General features: G+C 37.8%; 1 protein-coding gene across 2 annotated transcripts; it reads left to right on the forward strand.

The window, feature by feature from the left end:
• The first annotated feature begins 495 nt into the window (after nt 1-495).
• On the forward strand, nt 496-18,870 carry LOC135072186 (rhomboid-related protein 1-like). 2 transcript variants are annotated; one of them, XM_063966143.1, is made up of 6 exons: nt 496-927; nt 10,912-11,394; nt 11,799-11,951; nt 14,210-14,385; nt 17,271-17,452; nt 18,409-18,870. In XM_063966143.1, exons 2-6 carry the CDS (start codon nt 10,996-10,998, stop codon nt 18,525-18,527), a joined length of 1,029 nt encoding a protein of 342 aa, XP_063822213.1. In that variant the 5' UTR covers nt 496-927; nt 10,912-10,995; the 3' UTR covers nt 18,528-18,870. The 2 variants fall into 2 exon arrangements, with proteins under 2 accessions (XP_063822213.1, XP_063822214.1); XM_063966144.1 differs by lacking the exon at nt 496-927 and adding an exon at nt 6,747-6,956.
• The last annotated feature ends 940 nt before the right edge of the window (nt 18,871-19,810 follow it).

A 19,810-nucleotide genomic window follows, 5' to 3' on the forward strand; every position in this document is an offset into this window, starting at 1 on the left:
TAATCTTAGCTATCATGAACTTATACGATATTCTACAGTATACTAGTTTCAGGAATATTAAATTTAAGCTCTAACGATAAAGATAGAAAAGGAAAAAGGAAAAGTTATTTAAAAAAGGAAATATTTGTCCCGTGTAGGCATGCTACTTATTATGCCTAATGCTATTTTCATCTTTCGTTTGATGTCATATTAGTATCACTGAAACCGGGCGATGTTCCGGAGAGAAGGCAAGAATATGTAGCGCATGGTTGTCCAATAAAAAAGATATTCCCGGGTTTTTTTACTTCCTTTTCTTAATGTTATTTTAGTTATCAGTTTCCACCTACACTGATCAATAAATGCACTCAAAGCGCTACTAAATATTGGTTACAATAAAAAAGTACGAGCCGATTTAATGAGTTACATTGATATAAGTGACGTATTTGTTTACATTCACATCTGATAATCACTCTAATCGTCTAGCGATGCCACCGATTCCCAGTCGCTTCGCAGCTGACAATGTGTGTGTCGGTCTACAGTCGTCGCGACGCGCGACTAAAAAACACGAATAAAGTTTTTAAACGAAACACTGGCAGCTAACAAAATACTATTTAAACGAAGGACACATCAGTGAAATATAAAAAAGGAATGTTAACTCGTCTTAAATCAGTAGAAACTGGCCAACTAAAAAAATCAAGATTAAAAAAAGCGCGCGCAGTCCAATTCGAAATTCGAATGCGTGATGATTTTGTTTCTAATTTGTTAATTTGCTTGCACGTAATCTGTGACTTTCAGTGAGTGTCATTGTGTTGTGGTTAAAAATGTGGTTTTGTGAAAATAACACAGTTTATTGTTTAAATCAATACCGCAAGTAAATACAACATTTTGTGAATTACACGTGTACCGGCGCCATCTGGATTACTTTGACATTGGAATTGCTTGTAAAAGGTAAACGATCTTTTACTTACGCGCGCATGAACATCGACCTTTAGTACCGACTGAGTTTTCCTGCAAATAATTAAAATTAATGGATGTTCTTACAATGTTATTCTCTTAAATACGGATCCAAGAGATAAAATACACTGAACCGTAATTACGTATTGATAAAGAAATAACATTAACTACTATTGCTTGGTATTCTCACAGTCGATAATGATTTCTCGGGTTTTTTTGTCGTAGCAGTATAAATAATTTAATTATTTTTCCGCTTTTTCTCGTAGTTATGTATACCTATTTTATATCTTATCGTGCCTGTCGATCGACTAATTGATCGGTGGATGGAACGAAAACGATTTGACAAAAATGAAAATCAGTCTTGAAAAAAGGAATACCTTAATAAATTAGTACTTCTTGAGAAAAAAAATTCTTTATCTCATACAATAAGTATACCTAATTTGGTTAGTTACATATGTATCTATGCATTAATACATGCAATGTACTCGTAGGTATCTGACAATAATATTATGAACTATTTTAACACAATGACCTAATTAGCAATAAGGAAAACTTTCCTTCACGGGGATTAAGTTACTAAATTAATATTGGGTGAACTATTATTTGCTAATAAAATTAATGATAATAAGTACTCATTTTTAAATTATTTTATCATCCTGACTAGCGATAAATCCATCCAATCCGTCATACGATTTAGGTCGAGGACTGGTTACCAAATCTACATTGATAAAGTGATAACAAACCAAAATACAGACTAGCCAGTTAAAAATCAAATGCGCTTATTGGATTCGCGGTCACTGCTCCATTAATTTGGTAAGTGATTATACAGTGCTTCTAAATGTGTCCCGTGGATCTTATCTCAGTTTCATAAAGTTGAAACTCGTGTGTATTGCGGTACTGATGTAATGAGATTACTTCGAAGCCTAATTAGGAAATAAAACAGCGCATTATGTGACAAAAGCGGGTTAACGACTGGCCAGCGTGACCGGCTTTGTTTGCTAACTATACCTACACGTTAGCAGTTTAATAGGGTACATTTGCATTATGTGGTAGTTTTTATTTCTTAGATTTTAACGCTGTCTCCAATTTGTATTTTTCACTCTCAACCAAAATTTGTATTCCTATTGACCAACCTATACAGTTGTAACTTTGTTGTTTATTGCAAATTACAATTCACCTAGTTGATCTTAGTAGCGGCAGCGCAGCGACCTGCGTCATATGAAATGCTTAAGGATTTATTTTATTTTAATACCTTCGTATTGATTAATATAATATTAATATTGGCATAAAGAAAAATGGTACAAATATTCCTTTGTCGTCATAAAGGTCAATGGCATGCCACAATAGTAGGTTGGTTGGGGCTATAAATGTACAATATCGCACAGATTGATTTCAACCAACGCGATTACAATGCCGACTTATCAATTCGTGTTAACTTATTTATAGACTGGGAATTTATAATTAAATTTTAATAAATTTTAATTATATTTTACTGTTAGTAACTAATTACTTATAGGTCAGCCTAAAATTAAAATAAAACTAGGTACCTACACTGATATTTGATCCAATAGCATTCTATTCTGTTGTGTCGTGGACCTTTGGGAATAAGCCGTCTCTATACGTGTAATTTTTTGATTATAATTAAAACATTACAACATTGTCTTAACTCTACATTTTATCCTTGTACATACATAATGTGGTAAGATATAATTGCATAACACATATGCTATTTATGTGTAATAAAGCGTACCGACAGCAGCTCATCTCAGCTCATCTCAAGGAAAACCTATGTTATCCTTGAGCAGCGCTGGCTAAATATATCCCGCGACCGCAGACCGCAGCCGCGATAGCCGCGCCCGCGGCCGCAGTCGGCGGCAGACGTGACAACGAGCTGAAGACTACCCACTTGATTGCAATCGATAGTTCATTGACTGGGCTCAAACTGTGAGAACCAAGTTAACTAATCTTTATTAAAAAGATTATGATTTACGAGTAGCTTGTAGTTTGCACGATGAACTTCCTTGGGGAATAGAATTCAATCATCATAGATCTGAAAGTGCTATTAAAAAAAACAATGTTACCCAGCGAATACTGAAGATTTATAGCGTCTAGGTCTAGGTCTATTAAAAAAAAACAATGTTAGCCAGCGAATACTGCAGATTTATAGCGTCTTTAAAAGCCACTCTTAGTCTTCATACAGGAGGTTAAGACAGCTCCTGAAGACTTAAATAACCCAGTGATATAATGTAATTTATTAGTCAGGCGAATAGTTAGCATAGATTTAAATTACATAACTGCCGGCATTAGAGAGGATGTGGCTATAAGACTAGCGTCTAATGTTTTCGCGGCATCTGCCCGCCGCGCGCCGCGGTAATCTAAACAGACGAATGTAAAATAAATCATCTCCCATGCTGAGTTATAGCCAAGATGAAACGAACAAGAAACTTTGAAACTTAAATTTGTTTTGCAACCCATTCGTAAGCGGATTCCTTAACAATTAACAAATTTATTACAATGGCACGGAAAATACCTACAAAATGAACGTGTAATCGTGAAATTCATTGCATTCTATATAAAACGTACAACTTTATAAGCTTGCAGTAAATGAAAACAAACATTTGAATTTTGTTGAACAAAATTTTTATCGAAAAGTTGAGAAATACCTAATTTGATTTACTTATTGAAGTTTTTATTTATTTGGTGGGTTAAAAATAGAAGCAAATACACATTGAATTGACGTAATTCAATCTCAGTAAAATAATATTTTTGCTTTCTTCATCATAATAATATTTATTTGGACCATTACTTTAAGAATAAGAATAAGAAATTTATTTACCTAGGAAATAGGAATAGAATAGAATGGAAATAGAGTATCCCAACTAATATTATAAATGCGAAAGTAACTCTGTCTGTCTGTCTGTCTGTCTGTCTGTCTGTTACGCTTTCCCGCTTAAACCTCGCAACCGATTTTGATGAAATTTGGCATAGAGATAGTTTGAGTCCCGGGAAAGAACATAGGATAGTTTTTATCCCGGTTTTTGAAACAGGGACGCGCGCGATAAAGTTTTTCTGTGACAGACAAAATTCCACGCGGGCGAAGCCGCGGGCGGAAAGCTAGTAGAAAATAAGATAGCCGGCTGTTCTGTACGGTAGACGAACTACTAACACGTAGGCTGCAATAAATAAAACATTTGCTGCGGAGTGCACAGGCCCCGCCTGCAATAAACTGTAGTGAGGCTATTCGGGACTCACCTTGAGCTTGGCCCGTGGCTCGTCTAATAAAAATAGTTCTTAAAATTAGGTGCCGAAAATATGTCTTCGTCTGAAAAAATATCAAATCAAAACTGAATAAGTAGGTAAATAGGTATCTATCAAATTAAGATTTATTTACTTTTTGATAATTATGTTTCAAAACTCATAAAAGTTACGTAAAAACAGTCAGACTGATTTAATATTTGGGTAAAAACTATTATTACGTTAAACAGTCACAACACTCCAAATATATTTTATGAATACTAAATTTTACCTTAGTAACTACTGAATCAATAATAATTTCATGTTTAAATGTATGTACTTAAAGCTATTTACGTACATTTGGTAGAGCACGTCATTGTACTTACCCGGTTATCGTATAGCAGAATGCAATAACTAAAGTTCGCTGGTTTAAAACCTACGTTAATTTGCGGTTTTAACTGCAAATATTTAACCTTGACATTAATGCACTAAACTGGGACGAAGGATTATCCTATTGCAAGAAAGCTAAGCGTAAAGTTTGCGTTGTTCGGATAATACCTACTAATATGTAGATTCATTATTTTTTAAGGGTTTGCATGTATCACGTGTTACATTCTACAGACAAACAACAGTCACTCTGTCATAATAAGTGACTTTTCAAATTAGGTTATTTCCGATTATGTACGAGATACCCCAAACATCTAACTATTAAAAAATAAAAATAGTAAAGAAGTGCTCAATCAAAACGCTTGCCGCTCTTTACAAACTCAAAAACACTTATCGCTCTTTACGTGACAAATTAAAACCTAAAATATCCCAGAGAAATTCCCGGCACTAACCACTTCGGCCAACACGCTGACGGCTACGGAACGGCCCACTTCCGGAACGTGATAAATTCAAAACTGCGCCAGGATACTCCGGGGGAACTACACCGAATTATCGCCGAAGTTGCAACATTATTATTAAAACTCCCTAATTGCAAGTTGCAAACGATCACATTTTAGATAGAAACATTTTTTTATTTTATAACGAGAGCTTTCAGAACATGGAAAGTAATGTAAAATTGATTCAAAAGGAATTTGAATAGGTTCAGTTTCAGGAACAACTAATAAAAAAGATATAAATATAATAAAGATAATGATTATCTATAATATTAGTAGAGTACACCACCATTCAATGAAGGGTAAAATTATTTTTACACTTAATTTTTAAAAATACTTATTGTTAAAAAAACAACTATTTTTTAAGGTTCTAAGATATGACTGATCTGTGGTAATAACTACATATCGCAAGCTGCGTAATGTCCGTAAGCCAAAAGATATCATTTTACCTGCTAATTCATGCATTAAATCATAGTTCCTATTAAATTAATGTTTACTGAACGGGTTATTAGATCTACAAATATTTCTGAGAATCGTTTTCATATAGAGATCACATTTAATACATTTGCTATTGTGTATTTAATTAATACTCCAAGTCTTCCTTTTATTATCTATTTAGGCATTTGCTAATGTTGCTCTACAACTTTTGACTAACAAATATTTAAGTGAACGCATTGGAAATAATGTGAATTTGATACTTTCCCACCAAAAACATTTTCATATTTATAAGTAACTAATTAGGTAAATAAATAAATTTTGCCAAGGCGAGGCAATATGGCGAATTTGAAAAAAGTTATCAGATCTTAAGTAGAGCCAAGCTTCTAACTAAGCAAGCCCTAATTACACACTACGCTTTAGTCAAAATATGTGTTCTCAAAGTTTTCAAAAAACAGTCAATTTAATACTTAGATATTTACCTCTAGTTATTCTAACAACAGACCTAGAGATTTTAAACGGAAGATTCGAATGGTCTTCCTTACGCTTCCAGCCACTTAGCCAGACGGTGTAGTAGAAAAAAACGTTGGCTTCGAAGATAATTTAAACCTGACGAGTGCAGATGTTCGTCTGCCGCGGCGCCGCAGATGCGCTGGCAGGTGCTGAGCGCGCACCTGTGCGCTATAACAAATATCTATCTATATTGTATGCGTTCGGCGCGCTAAGGTGTATGCGAAGAACTCTTAATTTAATACTTTTTCAAGAATAGGTAAACCACTGGACCGATTGATATATAGAGATTCGGTATAGAGATGAATCATAGATTGTTCATAGGTTCATAGTGTAATAATAAGTACTTTGATTGAGACCTAGAAAAAACCATAGTATTACACGGTTTTTTGAAAAGAGGTTAGGAGCGCAATGAAGCTATAGAGTCATGTAAAATAAACTAAGAAAGAGATCAAAATGCTTTCTTGGCTAAAAAAAAGTCATCCATTGCACAAGAGCAACAGTTTTGATAATGAATACTATACTACCAAACTAAAAAAATAACACGCAGCTTTCCCGTAGCGGTAAAAATATAATATCAGTTTACCTACTTGCGCGACAAGTACAAGTAAGCAGCAGCAGCTGGCGCTTCGAAAAGTGTTGCCAATATGATAATAAGCTTTACATTGCAACAAGGACAGGGACAAGACAAGGCCCGCAGTGCGACTCGCGTGATTTTCGGCATGCGCCGGCGCAGGTAGTGGTTTATTTACAAGCGCACCCCCGCGCCGGCCGCACGTCTGCTCTGCGTCTTCACTCCGCGTTTGTTTACACGCACGTGTTCATTTTCTTAATACCACACCGACGATATTGACCTATTTAGTGTTACTAGTTCAATTTCTAAACAACTGCTCAAAATCTCTTTGTATAAAGATTTGCAAAAAATTCGTTCGTCATCAAAATATGTCTGATATACAACGACAGGTAAGTGTTTTCTTATTGATTTTATAGTTTTCTACGTTTATTTAATCACAATGCAAAAGTGTACCTACATAATAACGACTTGTTAACAGGGGGTTTGTTTCTAGTCACCTAAAAATAATAAGTAATTAAATAGTTAGTTAATATTATCACAAACTAATTTAAAAAATAGGAGATAATTCCTAATATCAACTTGAATGGTTTGAAATGAAAGTTTTTCCAGTATGCTCTTAACAGTTTTACGTTCTTACCGATAACAGTAACCTCAAAAAAATATAATCATTATCTAGTAATTACTTAGTTGTATTAATTGGGATTTGGGTGCGATACATAAAATATTGACTTAATTAAAATTCGAAATTAACTAGCTAACGAAGTCTTGATAAAGAATATTCACACCTCATAAGCCAAATTAAAAATGATACCTACTTGGTCAAGGAAAATTATTTATCGGTATGTTTTTAATGTTTTTGTTAATTTTGAGGAAATATTTATTATATTTTTACTATAATAACTTTTTCTAATGCTAATAACCAATATTCTGTTAATTAAAAATGTATAAGTAATTAATTAAGTATAATATATGGTTTATTTCTTTAAGTTATTGTTTATACATATAATGATTGGAATTTATTTATTTAGAAAAACTAATGTTTTATAGTGTGTAATAATAACAAGTTAACCAACAGGTAAACCTTATTATACATTTCTAAACTTGGACCCCCTTGCACTCCAGGTGCATTACCATAGCACAGTAGGTACTCCCATTATTACCTCATTAGCTAACGGTACCTCATTGCCATTCCACCGGTGGTCTCCTCAGGATGTCCACTTTGTAACTTGGTCTGCACCTTCTTCAATATTCTAATGATGCCCGCGATGTTGTTCGTCCAAATAGGGCGCTGCATCTCGATGCCTGTCTGTCATACGTCTCTGGAATCGTGATGATCTGACATACGCTGTATCAAAGCAGTTTGATTTGAATAAATTGTAGGATCGCCTGACTTGACAATGTATACTTATAAACCGATATCTAAGATCCGTTACAATTTTGCATAATAATTACTTATTAGGACAACTTTTTCCTACATCTTGGCAATGAGGTAGGTATGTAGTTCCAAAGATGGTAGAGATACCTTTTGCAAACTAATTAAGTTAAGTAGTTGCCTGGTTGAAATAATGAACAGACACTTTTGGAAGACGAATTGAAAACATTATGGCGTTTGGTCTCTTTCCTTCACATAAATACCTATGAACTTTGTAATCCCGATCAAAGCTTAGAATTACAATGTTATGAATTCCAATTGTGAATCACTATTGCCCTCCATCTTACCTCTATGTATGTACTTATGAACTTTCACAATAAATAGTTTGTTTGTTTCTAGTCTTTGATTAAAATACTTTGGGAAAAATACAATTAATTGGACTGATATCTTGTGCATAATATGAATATTTATCGCTAATAGTGTTTATTTACATTCTACATTACCTTCATTGAACCTTGTTTATTTAAAACAATAACATAATTAACGTATAAAAATATTTACAGTACCCAGTTATCACAGCATAAATGAACAAATAACAAAAATAAACATTACCTATGATATTATAGTACCTATGTAATAAAATGCGATAACCTTTATTTAATACACAAATTATAATAGATTTAATTTACTTTCCAAATCCTAACGGTTTTTTAATATTTATATTAACTAACCATTACAGAGAAATAAAGCTTTATTCGCTACATGAAAGTATGGGCAGATATTTTAAACCGTTGCTATTAATAAAAGAAAATAGTTATGTATGTCCGTATACATAAAGACAAAACACAGGAACTAACCTTGGTTGTAGAGGATTGATATTATCCAGTGTGTGCAAGCACCAATGTTCATCAATTTGCAATGCAATCGAGTAAGGTTAGTGAGCAGGCTCATCTCATAAGATAAACTATTAGCACAGATTTAACATACTCTACTCGTATTAGTCACGCGACCGCACTTCCAAAATCTATTCCAGGTCCTCCCTTATAATGTTTTTTAACCTTATGCGCTACTTTACATAAAATCTAGTCTATTACGGTATCCTTAAGCATGGAATATTCGTTAACAACAAACAATATTACCGGTATGCTAGCAGACTGAGTCTTCTGATTGCACCTCCACTGGCTTGCATAATGGATGCACTTTCATAGACAATGGTGTCCTGATAACGATCTCTAATGACAGACCTCCCGCCGCGACCCGCACCGCGAATAGCAAGTAGTCCCGAGGTCAAATGCTAAAATTCGTAAATGTTTAAAATACCATCTTTGCACTTTGGTAAAGATTTCATGCGAAATGTGCACTGAAAAGTAGAAAATAACTATTTTATTTATTGCATATATGTACATTTAATTTGATATCTCTCTCTAAAGATCTTTGTTTAGGCGCAGAGAGTTTTATTACACTTTTATACATATTTGGTTAATTTTATTGTAGGCTCCATTTTTAGTAAAACCATAGTATAATATTGAGGTAAAACAAACTTCGTGTTTATGGATTAATATTTTTTTTTTAATTAATAATGAATAAAGTATTGAAGTGCATGTCCATGAAATGTCATCGATCAAAGTCAAATAAAAGTTTGATGTTTTTCATGTTGAAGCAAAATAAGCTCATCATCAAAGCTAAAACTTTCGCGGGCGCCCGTACACGGTTCAGCATTAAAAATTAATATGAGCACCGCATGCGGGTGCCCGCTGCGGACAAAATTAAATGCCCGCGCGAGTTTTAGCGGAGGCCCTAACTGAACTTGTGAAACTTCTGTTCACATACCTAATTCTCAAAAGATCATAACAATCTTCGGATGTCTGTGACGTAAGTTATCTAACAGGTGCTTGTGTTCAATTACCTACCTATTGCCAATTAATATGGTTGATGATGAAGATGATGAGAGATGATGATAAGAAAAAACTCGATTGCTGTAAATATTTGTGATCAACAACTACATTCATGAAAACTCGAATAAGTGTACAAATTATTACTTAGTTATCATCGTTAAGTCACATAATACTTACTACAAAAAGATAACAAATTAATATGTTTATAAAATACAACAATTAATTATGCAATAACAAAGGCAATAATAGGAACGATAAAATTATATAATGCTAAATGATTTAATATTTCAGATATAAATATTGTAAATCAGTTTCCGCTACTATTCGCTTATTATAAGTCTGGGAAACCTGCTCTATTATTAGTTGTCCACAACACAAACATGGTGATTGTGCTGTCTGGTGAGCTGAAGGATAAGTAAATCATCTGTTTCAGAGGAAAATGTACATTTAAATAAATGTAAGATGGAAGGCAGCAGCTTTAAAAGCTTGAGAATTTGATGTATTTTGTTGCACATTAATTCAGAATGTATTTTCTAATCTACGTACCTTTATAGGTACTCGTAAAGTGGGTAGGTGAATCGAACAGGAAAGCCAATAAAGATTTAAAAAAGATGGACTATCGACCTATGGACCTATCGAAAAATAACTCCTGAGCTATTAGGTAACAAATTGTAACAAAAATGAACTAACAAATGCGTGTCAATTTTCAGATATATGCGACGATACTGGCGGATATCGTCTATTTAAATTAGTAAGATCGGCTATTTATGTCAAAAAGGCGGATCTGCTGTTCGTGGACTATTTTTGTGTTTGTTCCATCTGGTATAACCAGAAACCAATAAATACTCCAAATAATGCCTGATAATCTATATTTATTATAGAACTGATTATTAAAACCACATTATGACTATTAATTTCCTGTTTTAATTGTGGAATTCCCTTTTTACTTTGATGTAGGTACACACACGTGCTCTTAATGTTTATACATAATTATAATATAATATAATATAAGTAAATTTTCCTCCTGAAATCATATAAATTGGAATTATTTGAGTTCAATTATCAATTCGGTTTCAGGAGCGGAGCAATGACGACGTGACATCGAGCCGACTCATTGCGAACGCTGGTAGAAGATGACAAGGGTGGGTCGACGAGCTCACGATGGCTCCGGACGCGAACTACGAGGAGGTGGAGCGGCTCAACGCGGAGGACTACGAGCCCGGAGTGCACCAGGGCAGGAGGATCCTGCCCGAGCTGACGGCGCCCGCGCAGGCCTGGATAGAGAACGAAGACCTAGACCGTTCCGACAGCGTCCACAACAGCCCCGGCGAGAATCGACGACTCCTGAGCCCTCAGGTTCACCAACCGGTACCAAAGCACAAGTCACGCCTACAAGCGGGCCTCACGCTCGGCGTATCTAACACTCCCAAAAGACACGCAAAATGCCCTCAAACTCCAAAATGTGTCAAAAAGCAGAAAACCAAATATCAGAAGAGACGAGAAAAGCTCCTCGCTATTCTCAAACCTCCATACTTCATAGTCTCCATGATCTTTTTTATCGTAAGTACCTAATTAATGTTATTACTCCATAACAGTTAATTAATGTGATGATAAGTTAATTGGTTTGTTAAGTGGAATTATATTGGGACCTTTTCCCGTAATGAGCGTTAACGTTATGGGAACGGAACAATATCTGTATTATCTTTTATTTGTCGGCCGTTTGGTGTAGTGGTTCGAAACGGACTACTATTCCGGAGGTAGCGGGTTCGATTCCCGCACAGTTACAAACATTTGTGTGCATGAACATATTTGTTTGTATTGGACTGGCTGTTTTCTATGTATAATAAGTATGTATTTACAAAAAAAAAGTATTTAAGTATGTTTATATCCGTTGACAATGTCCAAGGATATTTATTTATTATTTATAAATAAAAAAAAACTCTAATGAAGCTGATTATTGGCAGGTATGCATCCACATTTGGCTGCCCGAGGACGCGCGCGCCTACCTGTGGTGGACGCCGGGCGCGTGGTGGCGCGAACCGTGGCGGCTGCTCACCTACGGCTTCGTGCACGCCAACGCCGTGCACCTGGCCCTCAATGCAGTCGTGGCCCTCGCAGTAAGTTTGACATTCAATTATCATGAAATACATTCCTCATTATTTTACGGCATAGATCAGCTAACACACTTGTCTTCAGATATCTCCAATCTTTAACGAAAGAAAATACTAATATCAATTAATCGGATTCTTTAATTAATTTCATCACTAGTAGATACAGTTACGTTAGGGCAGAAAAGTTATCGAGTGGCTACTACGGGCCGGAAGACGTAGCATGCAAGCCCCCCACTAGGTGGACCGACAATCTGGTGAAGGTTGTATTTGTTTGTGACCAAAGTGGCCAAAAAGTTGACAATATAGGTAATCTTATTCCAAACAACTGTGTTGCGAACTTTTTGACTAAGTACTTTGGGCGTCACGAACTACGTATTTGACATTGGCTTATCTACTAGCGAAAAGATGTATGTATACCTAAAATTAATTCACGATTCCTATTTTCCTTCTACTATTTTGGACATAACGACCGATGACGAAAATGCTATCTGCTTTATTACGTCAAAAGCCCCGGTTTGCGCGCGCAGTGGTGAGGTGATGTGACGGATTATGTGTGGTCCAGGTGGGGTCGTGCCCTGCTCTGTTACGTCAAAAGCCTTTTGCGCGCGCAGTGGAATGACAAACCCTGTGTTGTCCAGCTGGGGTGGTGCCTGGAGCGCGAGCAGGGCTGATGGTGCATAACGACCAATGATGAAATCTGCTTTATCACGTCAAAAGCATTTGCGTGCGCAGTGGAATGACAAACCCTGTGTTGTCCAGGTGGGGTGGTGCCTGGAGCGCGAGCAGGGCTGATGGTGCATAACGCCCGATGACGAAATGTTATCTGCTTTATTACGTCAAAAGTGTTTTGCGCGCGCAGTGGAATGACAAACCCTGTGTTGTCCAGCTGGGGTGGTGCCTGGAGCGCGAGCAGGGCTGATGGCGCATAACGACCAATGATGAAATCTGCTTTATCACGTCAAAAGCATTTGCGTGCGCAGTGGAGTGACAAACCCTGTGTTGTCCAGGTGGGGTGGTGCCTGGAGCGCGAGCAGGGCTGATGGCGCATAACGACCAATGATGAAATCTGCTTTATTACGTCAAAAGCATTTGCGTGCGCAGTGGAGTACATAGCTTGTGTGGTCCAGGTGGGGTGGTGCCTGGAGCGCGAGCAGGGCTGGTGGCGCATAACGACCGATGACGAAATGTTATCTGCTTTATTACGTCAAAAGTGTTTTGTGCGCGCAATGGAATGACAAACCCTGTGTTGTCCAGGTGGGGTGGTGCCTGGAGCGCGAGCAGGGCTGATGGTGCATAACGCCCGATGACGAAATGTTATCTGCTTTATTACGTCAAAAGTGTTTTGCGCGCGCAATGGAATGACAAACCCTGTGTTGTCCAGATGGGGTGGTGCCTGGAGCGCGAGCAGGGCTGATGGTGCATAACGACCAATGATTAAATCTGCTTTATCACGTCAAACGCATTTGCGTGCGCAGTGGAATGACAAACCCTGTGTTGTCCAGGTGGGCTCGTGCCCTGCTTTGATAAGTCAAAAGTGTTTTGCGCGCGCAGTGGAATGACAAACCCTGTGCTGTCCACGTGGGGTGGTGCCTGGAGCGCGAGCAGGGCTGATGGCGCATAACGACCAATGACGAAATCTGCTTTCATCATCATCATCATCTCAGCCATAGGACGTGCTGAACATAGGTCTCCCCCAATGTTTTCCATGTTGCCCGGTTGGTAGCGGCCTGCGTCCAGCGCCTTCCTGCTACCAAAGTCAAAAGTCAAAGTCAAAATTTCTTTATTTGTTTGGACTAATAAATAGTTCTTACAAATCGTCATTTTGCTCTTAAGGAGCCTCTACATGTCTCATAATCTTTTTACCCTACCAGCGCTTCGAGACCAACATTTGGCAAGTGCTGAGAAGAAGCGCCGCAACAAACTCAGTCACCACTGTCTGCCGGTTAATATAAATAAATAGAAATAGTAGTAGTAGGTACATTCGATTCAGGAGCAGTTCACTGAATTTACCATGCATTCTTGTATGGTGTATCTTATAAGAATGGGTATACAAGATTGCGTGGTATATTAAACAAGGTAGTGACGTGCTAATATCTAGACTTACATATTAAGATACTAGTAGAAATGACTCGCATACATAAATTTGAATAACTTGGATTGACCAGTCCCCGAAAGCAGCGCCTGTTCACCTTTACCTGAAATCTGCTTTATTACGTCAAAAGCATTTACATGCGCAGTGGAGTAACATAGCTTGTGTTGTCCAGGTGGGGTGGTGCCTGGAGCGCGAGCAGGGCTGGTGGCGCGTGGTGTGCGTGTGGGGCGGCGGCGTGGCGGCGGGCGCGCTGGGCGCGGGCGCGCTGCAGCCGCGCGTGCAAGTCGTTGGCGCCTCCGCCGCCGTGTATGCGCTGCTCACGGCGCACCTGCCCAATGTCTGTCTGAGGTGAGCCTTTGCCTTTTCAACACCATCGGTAGGCCTAGGATAAAATAAATAATAATAAATAAATATTCTTGGACATTTTACACTGCGCTTCTAGTCCCAAACTAAGCAAAGCTTGTACTATGGGTACTAGACAACGGATATAAACATACTTAAATATTTTTTTTTTTGTAAATACTTACTTAATATACATAGAAAACACCCAGTCCAATACAAAAAAATATGTTCATGCACACAAATATTTGTACTGTGCGGGAATCGAACCCGCTACCTCCGGAATAGTAGTCCATTTCGAACCACTACACCAAACGGCCGACAAGGATGCGCGCCGTGATCCCTATACATTTTGACGTCTAAAATTTTAGTTATAGTAATTTCATGTAATGCGTGTTTGTCTTGTTGGTTGTCCTAACAAATGTAAATGTAAATGCGACGTATTTATAAATAAAATAAATAAAATCATGGATAAGATATTATCACAACGGCCCCCTAGCCCGCCAGGTGTCTGAAATGTTTCGACTTTACAGAATTTGGCACACAGGATACGGTCAACAGTCAGGTCAAAGTAAATACACATGATGCGGGCTGTGTTTACTTTTACCTGACCGAAGACCTCAGATCATAGAAAGAGAATAGATATGAAGTCGCGCGTAACTACAACGAGAACCAGTGTCCCCACATTTCCCCCACCACAGCTCCCACACACACATTCAACTGTGTAAAAACAAAGCGACTGAGAGTCTACGACAACATGTGCAACCGGCTTAAAAGTGCTGTGATTGGCCAGAAGGCGTGCCTTATGGCCAATCAATGGCCGCGTGACGTGACGCACACTTTGAAAAAAGCAATTAGAGAGAAGAAAGATAAAATGGAGTCGATAAGATATCGATACTTTAAATCCTGGGGGCAAGGCTCGAAATTGGTTTAAAAAATGCTTGTATGAAAACCTTTTTATTATTATACGTTATTATTATGTTCTTTAACGATTTTTGCATAAAGGAGTCAGTTCCATTTTGTATGGACGAAAAACTCAGAATCAATTATTGGGACTAAATGAAGTTACCTTATATTAATTTACCCCAACCAAAGCTCAATGTCGTTATCGATGGAGTATAGAAGTTATAGACTGACAAAGTTTGTATGAAAAGTCATGGGTTAAGTAGGTACTTGCGATTTTTACCAGTATTTACAATATTGGTAATATATTATTATTTACTTTAATAATAATAACAGGATCACTGTAATTATTATTAACTACTATCGCGCATTAACTTTTTAATTATGGCGAAATTCGTACCGCCTATGTTTATCAAAAATAATGCCTATATTAGGCTTTCAACTAGCTCTTATAGTAATTACATAGTTGACAGTTACTAATCCCTTCTACTATTGTTATTGTTTTTGTAAAAACTTAAAAATCGCAAGCAACTCATGATTTTTTCATTCAAAATTAGAAAATAATAATTTACTTCTATTTATCGATAATAGGAAACCGTATTAGAACACGAGCCCTGCACTATGTTACGACCGGCACATGGGGCCGTACTGTGTATTTTCACGCGTCAGTGGATATCGGAAGAAATAAAATACATTGCGCAGTAGTTACGCATGACATAAAGTGGTTGCTAACTAAATCGTCAATGTACAACGTGTTTGAATTTTTATCACCACTAATTTCGATATCGCAGTAAATGTCACGGCACTGAATTCGTTCGTAAAAATGTTTAGTTTTTTTATTTATAAGCAAAATACCAATGGATTTGCAATACTTACATGTGGTAAATGACTTCATTGTTCCTGTAGTTCTTCGTTTCACTTATGTTATTGCACGTTACGACGCATTATCCAACAATATCGGAGAACATTTCCTCAGTACGACTGAATCGCGACTAACCTGGCGTCGCGGGCGATGTTCGTTTCTGGGCATATCGCGGAGACACGCGCCACGCCCCCGTTTCACATCTATTCCCTTCTATGATCTGAGCCGAAGACTGTATCCAATGTGAGAAATCCTTACGCGTTAGGATCACCGCACACTTTTGAAAAATACTGAAGTTTTTCTTTTCAACTCATCGGCATTCTACAAATACGAGTACTAGTTGTAGTAATGTGGTTTCGATAAATGCGCGAGAGCAAATATTGCGGTTGAGTTTGCTGGTTTTACTCGTATTGTCCTGAAACTATTTAAAATGATGTAATGAATACAAGGTTAGTCTAGATTGTTGGCTATGACTGAGTAACCTATTTACATAGTCGGAATTAAAATGTATCACTTTCCAATATACTAATCTATCCGCATCTGGCAAGTCTCATTCGATTTCTGGGTGATACGCCTGTAATAAAGTAATTTTCCGGTAGAGCTCTGCTTTCTAATAATTTGAAATTATGCCAGCAGCTGTCCAATCGACAGACTATTTTGAGCTATTTGCACAAACAAAACAAACATATGATGTCACTTATTCGCCATCACAATCGTCAATAGTGCAATTTAAAATGAAATTGAAAAGTGACATGATTTGATCCTAGGGAGATTAATTTAGTACTAGCTGTGCCCCGTGGTGTTACCCTCGGTAAAACGTAGCATAGGTGTTAATCCAAGGTGTCAGATAACTCATACCTTTTATTAAAATCACTACAGCCGTTTAGACGTGAAAAAGTAACATAATTATACACTGTCAAACTTTCGCCTTTATAATATTAGTGTGATACACTCGTATTCATAAACATTAGGTCTGACAGTGCGCGTGGACACACGAACCAATCACGGAGCTCTATTCAACGCTGTGCGTTTGATTTTCTGCTTCACTTAAGCAAGCATCGTTTGTGAATACGGGCGTAAGGCTCTTACTCCTACCAGAAGAAGAAAACTAACTAGTGTTCTCCCGCAGGTTCGGGCACATTCCTCTATGGTGGTTCCGTCCACTGAGCGTGGTGGTGCTGGGCGCGTCGGAGGCGTGCTGGGCGGCCGCGCACGCGCCGCCCGTGCCCGCGCGCGACGACCACGTGGCCTGGTCCGCGCACGTGCTCGGCGCCGTCGTCGGCGTGCCCGTCGCCTTCATCGTCTTCCATGGTAAGTTCCTTGCAGCCAAATGACGTCCACTGCTGAACAAAAGCCTCCCCCAAGGATTTTCTTATCCATCTTTCCTGCGCCGCCCGCATCCAGGTACTCTATACTAAAACATTACTTTGACCCTGCTCCGAAATTCAGGATCTTATCATACTGGGTTTTTTGAAAGATTATCTGCCTCCTAGCATCATCATCAGCCGGGCTAGGATGCGAGCCGTGATATACTCTTATCGACGTCAAAATGTATGGGCAAAATCGATAAAATGGGGTGATAACCGCTTATCGCGGCGTGCATCCTAGGCCTACAGGTCATTCAGTCTCCACTGCAGGAGGATGACCCTACCTAATCTAATTATTTGAGTAATATTTGGCCTAGATTTTCCACACTAGCCAGACGGGAAGCCTGATGTTTGCATGTCTCCTTTTACGATATCCAAGGGAATAGTAAAGTCCTGTTCTTATAGTCGCTTAATTTCTTCATCTCTTCTTTGATATCCACAAGAAGAGTGATGGCGACCATAGTTAGCACTCTGCCAGAACCACACAGATTCCAAATCCTAATCTGGCAATAAATCAAAATCCTACTGAACAACTCTTAGCAATATTTCCCAGAAACATTGTTTCAATGTGGTCATAATTCAGATGGTTCGTTCGTTAGTTTTAGCCGAAAGACGTCCACTGCTGGACAAAGGCCTCCCCGAAGGATTTCCACAAAGACCGGTCCTGCGCCGCTCGCATCCAGGCACCTTCCGTGACTTTCACCAGATCGTCGGTCCACCTAGTGGGAGGCCTGCCCACGCTACGTCTTCCGGCTCGTGGTCGCCACTCAAGAACTTTCCTGCCCCAGCGGCCTGATTCAGGCCTAATTCAGATCATTCATTCTAAAATTTTATCCGACTCATAGAAACTTCATCCTATAAAATTACCAAATATTCATTATGGTTCCTCTTTGTCTGCAGGTGAGAACGACTCGACCTTATTCATAAAGGTGTGCCGCGTTCTTTCGGCGCTGGTGCTGACGGCAGGCATCATCGCCGCAGCGCTACACTTCACGCTCTGGCACGACGTAGACTATTGATATTGGCTGAGTTTGCTGCTCCAAATTGACATGGGATCATCAAGGCCACCCCTGAAGACGAGCTTCGTCAAAATGACTTGGTGAGAAACGAAATTATATCGACCAAATCATCAGAAGATCAAGCACTTCAGAGACGCACTATGAAGAAGCAGATGATGTTTAGAAATAGTTGTATTTTGATGCACTCTAAATGAAATTGAAAGTGGTATGAACATGATTGTTTGACCACTTTGAGCTACTTCGACTGACTACTTACTGATATGTTAAGTTGTTAAGGCACATTTTTATCAAGTCATTGTCATGATACGCGCCACAAGCAGAAAAGTCTATTCTTATTTCACTGCGATTCTTAACTCTTTCAAATGAGAAATTTATTAAAAGAGTGGGCGCATGGTATCCATGATAAGTACGAATATAATACATTGGTGCCATACGATAATGATAATAATAAGAAAGATTATGACGCTTTAGGTAAAGAAACAAGTTTACCTCTGTAAATATCTAACTTTAAGTTAAATTTATAATTATCGTAAGAAATATTTTTATTTAAGTTTGAACGATTTCTGTGAAATCTTTTAATTGTTTTGCATCAAAACATTGGCTCGTGATTGTTGTAAGGTAGTTGTATAAAATGGTGCAATGTGAATATTTACTTGGTATCGACGCCTGTGGTGGCTCTTATAGACACAACCCCAGTGTGCAGCTTTCTTCTTAACCGCACAACTTATTAAGCTTACAAAATCGTGGCTAGGCATTTGAATGAAGTATCCTATCATTAAAAATTAAAGGAAAAAAATAAATGAAAATGTAATATGGAAGGAACTTATTGGCGAGAATGGAGGAAGCTCCGCATACGCCTTGCAATACAAAATATCACAATAAAACAATAGTTAATACTATTCGTCAAAATCTCTCTCTCTCTCTCTCTTTCTCTGAGTTTCTCTGCAAAGGGAAATCTGTACTACAAAAAGATAGAAGTGATAAACGCGTGCCATAAGTTGACACAATTGTGATAACAAGCGTCGGTGTTTATGTTAACCAAAGAAATATTTATTTCTAGTCGTTTAAGTTACTTTTAATAGTCTCAAATTTTGTAACATTTTCACATGTTAGTCATTGAAAATGAAAACGCTCTTTTATGTTGAAATATTTAAGTATAGTTGAACATTTTAACAATTAAGTTATCTGGTTTATCAGACCCTGGAAGGGTTTTTAACGGAGTGAGATAACGCAAACATATCTTTTGTGCTGTATTTGTAAAAAATATTCCTTGGAGTTTGTAT

Source organism: Ostrinia nubilalis, chromosome 5 (assembly GCF_963855985.1).
Source record: "Ostrinia nubilalis chromosome 5, ilOstNubi1.1, whole genome shotgun sequence".
NCBI lineage: Eukaryota > Metazoa > Arthropoda > Insecta > Lepidoptera > Crambidae > Ostrinia > Ostrinia nubilalis.